Source organism: Globicephala melas, chromosome 19, assembly GCF_963455315.2.
Source record: "Globicephala melas chromosome 19, mGloMel1.2, whole genome shotgun sequence".
NCBI classification, from domain to species: domain Eukaryota; kingdom Metazoa; phylum Chordata; class Mammalia; order Artiodactyla; family Delphinidae; genus Globicephala; species Globicephala melas.
The window spans coordinates 34,241,315-34,254,910 of record NC_083332.1 but is presented as its reverse complement, the minus strand read 5'-3'; the positions used below and the strand labels follow the sequence as shown (position 1 = coordinate 34,254,910).

Genomic DNA, 13,596 nt, shown 5'->3' with positions numbered 1-13,596 from the left:
GTTGAAAAGGATACGTAAGGGGTGAGGCCACTGTTGTACTTTTAATGTAGTAGGTTCCTGTGTCTTACCACTGGGATAAGATAAAGTACAATATAGTTCTGTTTCTATGTTATTGTTTTAAAGGCCAGTTCTAAATTCTTACTTTAAAACACACTATTCTACACTCCATCCACTAAAATCCTTGGGGAACTGCCAATCTGTACAGTATGCTTGTGACATTAATTCTTTAATGAAAGCACCTCCTGCTCATACATGCATTCTGAGAGTAATGTTCAAATGTCAGACTATCTCACCTGAACGCTGCTTGTAGAATGATGAATCTTAATACACTTTTCCAAAGGGAAAACACAAAATCTCTCGGTAAATTCCTTTGGAAAAGAACCCATATTCTAAAGAATGATATATACAATTACTCAAACTAAAACAAGTCTGAGATTCTTTTAAAACTACTTCATAAAATTCATGAGGAAATAGCTATAAAGAACAATATTGGGACAACTTGGATACATTAAATATGGATTGTGGGCTATATAAAGTATTTCATCAATGCTGAATTTCCTGATTTTGATCACTGTGCTATGGTTACATAAGAAAATGTCCTTGCTCTTAGGAAACACATATTAAAGCACTTGAGGTTAAAGGGGTATGATGTCCCCAGTTTACTCTCAAAAGGATCACAAAAAATATGTATATATAAATAAAAGGCAACTGTTAGAGTAAATGGGGAAAAATGTTAATAACTCTGAATCTGGATGAAGTCTATATAGGAGTTTTTCATATTATTTGTACAACTCTTCTGTAAGTTTGAAATTATACCAAAATTTTTTTTCTTTAATCTGGTCACAAGAATGCATCCTTGCTATCTGGACTTACCTGTCTTTCGCTCACTCGAAGAGGGCCAAACACAATACACTGGATTAGCTTAGCCACCAACATCAAAACACAGCAAGCAGTATTTACTAGGACCTGTACACAAACCAAAGAAAGGAAGTTTATTTCCAGTTGAAAAATAAAAGCAGCTCTAAAAATTTTATATTAGGAATTCAGCCAACATTTCTAATAACTGAGACTTTCCAGTTTTCTACCAGTACAAGATAAGTAATATTTGAAGGGGCACATTTTTATGGGTGGCAGGGTACGGATGAGGAGTGGGGAGGAAGGTACCAACTCAGCAGTTAATTCACAGAGCCCTGTCCCAACATGTACCCCCCAGAAGGCCATCTTCCCCTTCAGTCTTAACTGAATTGTGTGTAAACTTTGTACTGTATGCACCTTAAAAAACCATAAGTGTCTCCTAGGTACATCATTTCCTACATTAAGATTTTGACAGCCTAGAAGAAAACTTTTCCAGAAAATGCAGTTATCGTGAACAGTGAAGTCCACCACCCAAACATCCTGCCCTGCCCTGTCAGAAAAATAGGACACGTGGAGAAGAGTGTGGATGGTCATAAAAAATTCACAAGATCATGAAGAATTGAGAATCAAAAACATACACATTTTCAAATGTATTGCAATGGGACAAAAGATATCTGTGGCTGGTGTTGGCCTTAAAGTAAAGGTTCTGGGGCATTCGAGGGGAGTGGAATCAAGAAAGCAGGAAGAGCTGAGAACTGAAAGGCAACCATGAAACAGCAATGACAATCCAAAGCCTTCTTCACCAGCAAGTGGAAAACTTTCTTGGTAATTAAGAGAGGGATCGCCTTACACTTAAACAACAAATGTAATGCTTACAAAATGAAAATGTGGGCCGCCCCTGACTCAAAGGCTAGTGTGGCACATCACATTACTGATGTTCAAATGATTTCTAAAACCACAGAACCTGAAAAAGCCAAAAGGACCTTGATGAAGACGGTAAAGAGGACTTTTATTAAGAGCAAATGAAAACAAACACCAACAACGTAAAGGCTGCTTCAATCTTTGATTCACTAAGTTTACAGGAAGGTGGCCATATTCCTCTTTCCAGGTCATTCTTCCATCTACTTTTAAAAGAAGCAAATGATATTTTAAGAATAAGTAAATAAAAGGAAGGTGACGGAAGAGAGTAAGATAAGAAAGCAAACTCCCTAAGATCTCTTCAGGTTCCCCTTAGTGCTTCACACCATCCAGCCCTGTGGTAGCCCTGACATATTACATACAATGAATGGTAGCCCTGATTCATTACAAAAGATTAAATTATGTTTAGTTACATTCTGCCTGTCTAATGGGGCAAGGAAGTATGTGATGTATTTTCAAAGAACTGAAACAAAAATAGTGCTGAAAAATGAAACTCTTCTGGTAATTAAATCCTTCAAATAGCCAGGAAAAAACCCAAATTAGTTATCCAAAACATCCCACCTCCCTAACATGACTCCCTGTGGAGCAGCCCTCTTCAAAACATTCCAACAAATAGTGTAGAATACTAAATTTTAAGATGAAATAGACGTTTAAAAGGCTAATCTTCATTGTGCTCTAAACCAGTTAATGGGAACCCCAATCATGTTAAGAAAAAATGTCATAAGACAAAACTACAGCCCCCATCCTTCATGCCATATCCCCCAGCTGAAGAGGATTTTTAAAATCAGCCAAACATTCCAAGCCTAATTACAAAGCAGTTTTTTAAAATTCTTCCTGTTTTTGCTGGTAGGCTTACAAAGTAAAGAAATAAATTCAACACATTTAGCACCTACTTGCTCAAGGCATGTAGGACATTAAGAGAAATGAGGGTGATCTGGACCCTGCACTCAAAGAACTTTTAGGATCTACAAGACACAGAACTTGGTAAGCATCTAACAGACCAAGCCAGCTGCTGTGAGAACAACAGAGGAGAAATCAAATTTAGGGTTGCTTAATCATTTCTCTACCTTAAACAGCATTCTCATACACCTTGGGTTACAAAATAAGAAATAAAGTATTACTTCTCAGGTAAAACTTTTCTTAAGTTTTTCTAAGTTCAAAAATGAGGTATAGGGCTTCTTCCCTGGCGGCGCAGTGGTTGAGAGCCCGCCTGCCGATGCAGGCGACACGGGTTTGTGCCCCGGTGCAGGAAGATCAGCTGGGCCCGTGAGCCATGGCCACTGAGCCTGCGCATCCAGAGCCTGTGCTCCTCAACGGGAGAGGCCACAACAGTGAGGCCCGCGTACCACAAGAAAAAAAAAAAAAGAGGTATAAAAATTTTGTTTCTTTGATTTACCAAAAAAAAAAAACAAGTGGAAGTCCCTCATAAGTCCATCACCAGTAGATAAACATTTCCTATTGTAATATAAATGGAAGATTTAAAAATCAGCACAGCTAAGAATAGAAAAAGAGATTGAGAAAGTAAACTGATATGAGAAAGGGATTTTATGTAAAAGGAAAGAGATAACCTTTTGTGAACTTTATGAAACTGAAAGCTATACAGGATAGGAAGCAACTAAATTATTTTAAGATCATGAATGAAGTGTTTTTAAAAACATCTCAATAATTATTAACTATTTATTCTATTCTACTTACAGAAAAATGTCTTAATTTCACAAATATCATCATTCCAATAAATTCTCAATTTTAAAATTGACAAAGGCTTGAAAAATTGCAGATACAGAAAGAAACATAATTACCATTCCTCATTTAAAAGCAAATCCCAGGATTACCATATACACGTTACTATATATAAAATAGATAATCAATAAGGACCTATCGTATAGCACAGGGAACTCTACTCAATATTCTGTAATAACCTATATGGGAAAAGAATCTGAAAAAGAATGGCTATATGTATATGTATAACTGAATCACTTAGCCGTACACGTGAAACTAACACAACACTGTAAATCAACTATACTCCATTATAAAATAAAAATTAAAATAAATTTCCAAATCAGATCCCACTAGGTCATCAGTGATATCCTTACAGAAACAACACTTCAGTCCATATTTAAACCAACGGAATTGGGACAAACTTTCTCACCTCACTTTATCCTTGCAGACCACAGTAAAAGTACTAACCTCATTCTGCTGTACACAGCTAACTAATCTTTCTTTGTGAGCAGAATCCAAACTTAAATGTAAGTAAATCTAAGTACAAGGGGTTCACTGGAGCACTGTTTATAATAGCAGAAAAATGAAAACCAATTAAATGTCCATCAGTGAGGTTAGTTCAATAAACCGTAAAACAGCCATTCAACAGAATACAATGAAGCCAGGAAAACTAAGTCAGCAGTTCTGCATTTACTAGCATTATACAGAACCTTCAAGATAACTTGCTCACTGAAAAAAAAGCGAAGTGTAGAAATGTGATTACTACGCTACCTTCTGTGTATGAAAAAGAAAGAATATATATACATACCATATATATTTGTATAATATGTAGATGTGAACTGTGTCGACTTGATCAATCTGGGTATTTCTTAGTCTTCTACTTAACACCAGCACTAACTATCCCCTCCCCCCCCCAAACACACCTTTTATCAGTCTCCTCCTTTAAGGACAACTGGAATGTTTTCTGTAGGCTCCCAGTGACAAGTATAAAATGCCAGTAATGCAAACTCCCCCTTATTATACTGATGCTTGTGCTCCCCTTTGCACATTAGGGAAATAAATGAGATTACGTATACAAAGCATGCAGCATACATCTAGCGAGCAATCAAACAGCAATCTGCTTCCCCCCCCCACTATAAAGATTTTTCCTATATTTTTAAGTTGTTTATCTAGGTTTATATCCTATTATTTACAAGTTTAGTCTTTTTCTTCAGCTGCCCCAACATTTCTGGAGCTAACATTTTTCTCTAATCATCTTTGGAATATTCATCTCATAAAGACTCAAACCGAGTAAATTACTTTCAGTTCTCAAGTTGTATAATTATGTGAAGATGGGCTCTTTGAAGCAGGAGTCAGAAACTTTTTCTCTAATGGGCTATCAGACAGTAAATATTTTTAGACTCTGTAGGCCACATGCTCTCAGTCACATATTCTTCCTCTCGGAAAAAAAAAAAACTTTAAAAATGTAAAAAACATTATTAGCTAATAGGCCAAATTGGCAACACGGTTTGCCAATCCCCGCTCTCAACGGTCAGTTCACTTTTATCCATTTTCGTTTTTGGTGACTTTTTCCCTTGACACTTCTATTTAAATGACTTCATTTGCATATAATTAAGTCATCAGAACCTTAAAACTTGTTTCATATGTTTATTTCTCCATTTTATCATGTCCAGCTCTTACAGTTTTAAAAGCAAATACATAAAAAAGAAAAAGAAAAAACCAGAACTGAAAAAAAACCAGGAGAAAGTAATGAAACTAATGAGTAAGATTAATTGAAGTTGAAAAGCCAAAAACACCTGAACAATTCAAAACAATGATGGAAACTGATCAGGAGGTACTTTAATGGAAGTGACATCTGAACAATGTAAAATTACCCGAGAAATGAGTAACAAAATAAAACCTAATCTGGAATGAAAGTTCTAGAAAGACATGAAGAAACAAATAATCATGACAAACCTGGGTATTTGTTAGTGCAACAACCCTGGGAACCTCCCCTCACACCTGTTCTCAATGTCAGTGCCAGAGGGCCACCTGGAGAACTTCCTTTGGGGACTGGAGTCTTAGGTCACTACATCTCCTGGCCGCTTCCCTGTCTACATAAATCCACCTTCCCCACTGCAGTTATAGGTCTGCCCCTGAAAAGATCATCTCATTATGACAGCCCCTCCTCCCCTTCACTCCCACTTAAACCCTCTGGCCCATGAAATAATGTTCACACTCCTTAACAGAGCAGGCAAGGTTTACAACATCTGACCTTCACCCCATACCCCATCCTCTCCCTCATCAGTTTCTCAACCATTAACATGCCTAAAATCACCTAGGACATTAATCAAAATGAAGACATTATATCAGTATCTATATTCATCTAAACTGTGCCCTACAAAGACAAGTTTTAGAGATTCCAATATGCAAAATAATAGCTAGCAGGATTTGCAAACTGGCAGAAAGATCAATTGATTGTTTCATCTTGCCTTTTTTATTTTTTAATATTTATTTGGTTGTACCGGGTCCTCGTTGCAGCAGGTGGGCTCCTTAGTTGGGCTCCTTAGTTGTGGCAGGTGAACTCTTAGTTGCGGCACACATGTGGGATCTAGTTTCCCGACCAGGGATCGAAGCCGGGCCCCCTGCACTGGGAGCGAGGAGTCTTATCCACTGCGTCACTAGGGAAGTCCTTTGTTTGGTTTTTAAAAAATTGAATCTGAGTGTCCTTGGGCAGGGCAAGAAAGGATCCATTCTGACAAAGGCCCCGCCATATATTCACCTAATAATGCGATCTGTCAGGCCTCAGAGGAAGGCATCTGAGATTTTGACTCCCACTAGTCTACCAAAGCAGAAACTTAAGTAATGAGTGATGAGGAAAACTGACAATGCATACATGGAGGGTCTGAGGAACCAAGGAAGACCAAGATAAGTGTGAAAACCACAGAGGAAAGCTGGAAGATAAACAGCAAGATCAACTGAGAAAGGAAAAAAATCATCAGCAGATAGGAAGAAACTACAAACTCGCATGAGGCAAGACCTCTGTTGAAAAAGCTGGGAAGAAAAGGAAATTTTCTTAAAAGTAATAATTTTCACAGAAAATCAACAGGCTTTATGTAATGTTTTATGAAGAGATGTTAACCTTGGAATTTGAACGTGAGTTTTGTAAAAAGAAACTCTGGGGAGGGGTAGGGAGATCATTAAACAATACTAGTAGTTGTTAAATACTATAGAAGTTCCATTTCAAAGGCTTATTTATATCATATACTTAAATATATATATATATAAGACTACATTATATTCTCAACATTTGGCAAAATCACTCTCCACATCAGTTTACCTGCCAACTGAAATGCAAAAATAGATTTTTTAAATCTATGTGTAATAGAAATTAAACAAGAGACGTGTGGCTGAGTTCTTTCTCTTCTCCCTTCTTCTGTACTGTAAGGTTCAGCTTTACACAGCAGTGGAGGAATGGAACTTCACCCTTCACTGCCTTCTACTCACCTCTTCGTCAGAAGGACCAAGAGACTTGACCCACATCCACAATTCATAAATCCCACTGCTTCCTGATGAAGCACAGTGGGATTAATTATAACAAATGAGTTGTGTATCATTCTGTATACTTTGAATATTAATCCCAGTCACTTACAGCCGGCTCTCACCCCAAAACGGGAATTTACAGGAGAAGACAAGACTCTGGACCCAAGACACCACAGCAAATCCAAGGGACAGACTTCAGTCCTGGAACAACTTTTCTGATCGCCGTGGGGTTTCCGTGAGGCATTCAAAGGCTAAGGTATAAGCCAAGCTCTTAAGCGAAAATACTGTTGATCTACCCGCCTGAAATTATCTGTTCTAATAAGTGAAACCAGCATTTATGCCTTGTAAATGCTGCTTATCTTACACTGGCAGACAAACTGGAAACCGTGTTTTAAAATGTATCACTAAAAGGAAAAATCCTGAGTTCAAATGGAGAGACACCTCTTGACTCCGAATGTTTTGGCTGCCTTCAGACATCAAAGGAAACTTTCATGAATCACCAGGTAAAAGCAGCAGGAAAGGAAGCACAGTTTGTGTGTTTGTTCTACCCAAACAGGACAATCACATAATAAATAGAAAAAAAAAAAGGCCTCTCTCCAAACAGGAATGTCCGAACACACCCAGATGCCTAAAATTCTCCTATTCTCAACATCCGAATTGTCTCTTCCCTCTCTTCGTGGGAAACCTGTTAACATTTCCGGGTCTGACAGAGTCCGAAAAGCCTTCCGACTTCCCTCCACAGTTTAATAAAATAGCCGGGGTAACTGACTGGCCGGTCCCAGCCAGGTCAAGCCGCTCTTTGAGGGCTCCTTGTTTCCTTCCCGGTGGTCCCTCAGAACCCCAACTCTGCTCCGCCATCGTTTACTTCTCCCCCCAACCCACCCCAGCACCTCCCCACTACACCCCGGCCCTGACCCTCCCCGGCCGGTCACGTCCCCTCGCGCCTCGACCCCTGCGCCTCCCCAACCGCGTCCCAAAGTCCCTTCCTCAGGCCCTCAAAGGCGAGCCTGCCCTCGGGACCCGCCCCTCCTCACGACCCCAAAGCCACCCCACCCCAACCCCTCACCGGGTCCTCCAGTGGCGCGCACGCGGGCGGGGCCCCGCCCCCCGGGCCTCGCACTCGGGGGTCCCGGGGGGAGGGGACCCCGGCCCCAGCCACGCCCCCCACAGATAATGGGTGACATGGCGGTCCCCACAATCCCCCGCCCGGCTCCTCTCCGCTCCTCCTCGGCGGGCCCGGCAGCCTCGCTCACCCACACGAATAGGCTGTCCGAGAGCAGGTACTGGGCCACGTCGCGGGCACGGGGTCCTCCGGTGCTCGGCCGGACGAGCGCGGCCGGGTCTGGCTGCACCGGGGCCGTTACCGGCTCCGCCTCGGCGGGCCCAGGCCCGGGCCTGGCCTCGGGCTGGCTGAGAGCGCGGTAGGCGCTGACGATGGTGCCGAGCAGGGCCAGGCCGCTGAGGCCCGTGTAGGTGCGGAGGCTGGGCCAGGGGAAGCGCTCGAGGAAGAGCAGCGGCATGGCGGCAGCGGCGGCTTCCAGCCCCCAGGCCTCCCCGCGCTGCGGCCGGGCCACGACGGCCTCGCGAACGGCGCCCACGGGCTCTGGCGTCGCCGTTGCCGTCGCCGCTGCCGCCGCCTCCTCCTCGCCGGGCCGGGCCGGGCCGCTCCTGGCCGCTCGCGCCTCTCCGCCCCGCGCCGCTCCCGCTGCTGCCCCTGCCGGCGCGGAAGAGCCTTGGCTGGCTAGGGGCGGGCCGCCGCCCCCAGCAGGGTGCGGGCGGGACGGGCGCGGGGGCGCGGCCTCCGTCCCCCGCCCCCGTCGGTCGCACCGCCGCCCGGCTGGCGAAGGCCACGGCCGCAGGCCCTGAGGCCCAGAACCCAGCATTATCCTCCGCCGAAACCCCAGCTCGGTCTGGCCCGCGGACGCACGGGGCACCCGACCGGGGCCGAGCCCAAGCGTCACTCAGGCCCGACGGCGCTGACAAGCGGTCAAGCCCTGGCCGCGTGGCCGATCCGCGGGACTCGGGGACCCCCACCACCGGGCGTCTGGCCACTTGTCCCTTCCTTTGCTTCCTTAAACGCCCTCTTAAGCAGGTTACCCCGGAGCACCCCCTGCGGGCCTAGGAGCTTCCTAGGTGGCTGAAAGAGGAGATGGTGCTTAGGGAATAATAGAGGCCCTGACCCCATAGAAAGAAAATTAACCAACGGTCTTAAATTCCTCGCAAATAAAGTTTCTGCTGTTTACTCCTAACCTCCAGCAGAGTCTAAAACGAATCTGATTAAGCAGGAAATAAAAATGTGTTCCCTCATACAGCAGGTAGGAATGTAAAATGGTGCAACTATTTTGGAAAGTGGTCTGTCAGCTCCTCAAAAAGTTTAAACCTAAGAGTGACCATTTGACCTTGCAATTCCACTCCTAGGTAAATAACCAAGAGAAATGAAAACACACCACCATACAAAATGTGCACACAAATGTCAGTAGCAACGTTATTCTTTTTTTTTTTTTTTTTTTTTCTGGTACGCGGGCCTCTCACTGCTGTGGCCTCTCCTGTTGCGGAGCACAGGCTCCGGACGCGCAGGCTCAGCGGCCATGGCTCACGGGCCCAGCCGCTCCGCGGCATGTGGGATCCTCCCGGACCGGGGCACGAACCCGCGTCCCCTGCATCGGCAGGCGGACTTGCAAACACTGTGCCACCAGGGAAGCCCAGCAACGTTATTCTTAATAGCCAAAGGTAGAAACAACCCTAATGTCCCTCAAGCGATGAATGGATACCTAAGTTATACCCCCTACAATGGAATAGTATTCAGCCATGAAAATGAAGTACTGATACATGCTGCAACATGGACAAACCTTGACAACATGCTAAGTGACAGCAGCCACACAAATGCCACATAGCGTGATTCCATTTATTTGAAATGTCCAGCACAAGCAAAAACATAGGTAGACAGAGAAAGATTATTTGGTTGCTTAGGGAGATGAGGGAACTGAAGTATAAAAGCTAAACATGGATTACTTTTTGAGGTGATGAAAGTGTTCTAAAATTGTGGTGACTGTGGCACAACTCTGAATATACTAAAAATCTTTAATTGTATATATTATGAAATATGTAAAGTATAGCTCAATAAGGCTGTTAAAAAAAGAAAGAAAGAAAGAAAAGCACTACCAAAGAAAAGTGCTATCTTGGAGGTCTTATTCCTCATTGTATCCCCAAGGCCTGTACTAGTGCCTGATGCAGAGTAGGTATTCAGCAAATATTTGTTGAATCTTACAAACTTTCAAAAGAAAAGGACTAAAATATATTCAAGGTCTCTTTCATACCTAATATTCTAATTCTAAAAGTTTGTTAGAAAACAAAAGATCGCTCAGCTCAACGTTATTACTATCCAATTTGTAATTTTTAGAAACATCCTATTAAAGGGCCTGTGATGAACACAACAGTTTGGCTTTTACTGGGGAGGGAGGATGAGCGTACACACACACACACACACACACACTTTTTTATATGAGATCTATATGATTAAACTTTCAGTTCCCTTTGGTTCTCTACCTGCAGACATTTGATTAAAATGCTAAACTTTCAACTTTATTGGTAAATTAAGTTTTATATGGAAAAAAAGGATAGTGATTTTCCACAAGTAACTGTTCTACTTTATCCAAGCCCCCATAAATTTTAAACCACACTATCCAACTATCCAAATTCAATCCAAGCCACAATAGTCATAAAATATCATATACCAAACTTGTCCTGTCACCATAAGGGGCTACTGTTAATAAATCTGTCCTTATTAAGGTACAGTATTCCACCATCTTGAATTCAAAGTGTTATACTGAGTTATATTTTGAGAGAACCACTACTTTCTAAGTGTTAAAACTTCAGGCAACCTGTTTCCTGGAATGACTTTGTGTTTAATAGCAACTTTTAACATTTGATTCTGACTACATAAAAACTATAGTCTAAATATTATACTTTTAGAAGCTTGTAATTTCTGAAGATTCAATATGAGAATAGGTGACATTAACCTAACTATATAAGGTTATTTTTTATTTGCATTTTAAAAGATCTTAAAGGTTTGCATCTGGACATCTCACTGGGATAATTAGTATTTGTTCTGCCAACATTTTGTCCTCACCCATTCCAAGAAGGTAGCCAGGCTTTTGCACATCCTTCCCTCAAGGATTTTTTTTTTCAAGGACAGAACCCACCTTCTAAAGTCAACCAATGCTCCTGGTTCTTTGTACTGCGTCCTACATCATGATAGGAGTGGGAAAGGAGACCAGACTCAGGGAGATGAATACTAGTGTGGCCAGGAAGGCTGGACCATAGGCATAGGGGCCACCTGCATCATTTGCATCCTAAGGCCCAAGTGTGGCAGGGAGGCAATGGATCCAGACTTAAGAAGCTAGTTCAGCTTGCACAAATATCCATGGAGTCCATGATGGAAGCTAGAGGTCTCCCCACCCCCACCTTCATTTCAGAGTACCATTTATGCTTTCTGGATTCGTATGACTTTGGGTAGGTCCCCTATTCCCAATAATGACTGAGACTGAATTCCCTGCCATTTTGTGAGACGGGGGCTCTGATTTGGTTTGATTTAAAGGAAATAAATATAACATTTCAGACAAACCAGAGTTGTGAAGATTCATATCTAAATACATTATTGCTCTTTTCATTTTTAAAAATATCCAAAAGCCTTCTATATTCATGACCTCATTTGATTTTCACCATCCCGTGAGAAATGCTGAGTAGTCTGGGTGTTGTTTAAGGTTCTCAGCAGCCTAGGAACTGAACTTCATCATCTAATCCAGTAGCCTTCATTGTGCTCCCATGGAATTCTGCTTGTGTTTTCATTAGCTGGACCAATGTGTTCCATTACTAAATCTAGCAGAGGGGAAAAAATAATCAAGTTCACAGGGAAAAAAGTAAGTTAATGGGAACATTTCAGTTTTTAGCTTTTCTTTCATAATTTTTCATAGCTCTCTGGTGCCTGCTATAAACTAGTAAAATTTTCAGAAAAACTCTGCAATAACTGTATCAAGTTTTGTTCAACTTTTGTTTAGATATAAAGTCTCAAGGCTATGGTTTTATTACACATATATTCTCACGTTTTGAGAAAACCATTTCTATTACAATAATGAAATTAAATTGCAAAGTACTGGGTTGGCCAAAAAGTTCATTCGGTTAACGAATACATCGTTCAATAAATTTCTTGGTGAAAATGAAAAATTTTTACTTAAAACCAAGTGAACTTTTTGGCCAACCCAATATTACAAAAGTAGCAAGCATGGTGTCACAGCACATCATGACCACCAAGCAAGTTTGATTAAAAAAAAACTAAAGTCAATACTCTCTTTGGAAACTGAGTCCCCAATGATATAACACAGTTAACAAAATTGCATGGCAACTTCTAAATGCCAGTCTTCAGGTTCCAAATCCAATGACCCTTTCACATTGCAGGAAACCGCATCTGCCTAAGACAACTGCCAACACACAATGGAGGAATGCAAGGGGAGGGCAACATGGATGTCCCAGGTCTTCAAGCCCTTGCTGTTATGCAAGTTGTCTCTTACCTAATGTAATGGCCTCTGGCCAATGATACTGAAAAAGAACCGTGCAGGATTTCTAATGGCACGCTAAGATTAGTAGCCACACACAAAATCACAGAGTCATTCTAATTTTTTTATTGAAATGACAATAAAATAAAAAAAGAACAGTGACCATTTTAATCAAACTTTTACTTTACAAATATAAAAATATAACCAAAACTTGTTTCTTTTATACATTTTTCTATAAACTTAATGCCAGAGAAATTCTCAAAGCCAAATTATAAATGATGCTTGTACATTATGATGTTAACACAGCAACCAAAGTTTAAGTTTTTAAATGCGCTGATCTTTCCCTTAACAGAACATAATACATTTTCTCAATTTAGCTCTAGTCTTAACGATACAATCTATCACTAAAATACAAATTACATCTAAACTGGCTTAATCTAGATTTACTTAGGTTTTAGTCAGTTTTTTCACAAAAACAAGCTAGATAAATATAAGCTAATATTAAAATGTGTTTTATGGCTCAAGTCAAATTACAGTATTATACTTCTCATTACATATTTAGCAAAGGCAAACTGCTTCAAATGAGTCCAGTTTAACCCAAATAATGAGTAATGTAAAACATGTGGAATAATTATAGGAAATCAAACCTCATGCTTATATAAGCTGACTTGTATTACATTAAAACCCACTAGGCCTTCTCTGACAATGGGACATACAAAATTTTGCACTCTCTGAAGCAGTCTTAGTGATGGGCACATACTGTTCCAAACACTATGAACTAGTGAAAACATCAGGTTTGAAGAACTCAAACATGGAAAAGGTACTCCACGAATTTCATCTCAAAAAATGAAGTCATTAAAAACCTGAGAGTGTAAGAGTCGCACCATTTAAGAAAGGGAATTTTAAGCTGATTGCCTTAAAGGAGGACCTCTACCTCTCACTTCTAATTAATCATGTAAGAAAACAGACTGGCTAGTTTGGGTATGTTTTATCCAAATAAAATGCTAACTTAACAGAACCCTTAAATATA

The 13,596-nt window shown here is 41.2% G+C and overlaps 1 protein-coding gene across 1 annotated transcript in view; it reads right to left on the bottom strand.

Moving 5' to 3' along the window:
* Positions 1–8,708, bottom strand: part of AMFR (autocrine motility factor receptor) — a 40,542-nt gene extending 31,834 nt beyond the window's left edge. The window contains exons 1-2 of the mRNA XM_030848037.3: positions 8,268–8,708; positions 874–966 (exon numbers count right to left, since the gene is read on the bottom strand). Of these exons, the coding sequence (XP_030703897.1) occupies positions 874–966; positions 8,268–8,534 (360 nt within the window). The 5' untranslated portion in view covers positions 8,535–8,708. The remainder of the gene's footprint in view (positions 1–873; positions 967–8,267) is intronic.
* Between the last annotated feature and the right edge of the window lie 4,888 nt (positions 8,709–13,596).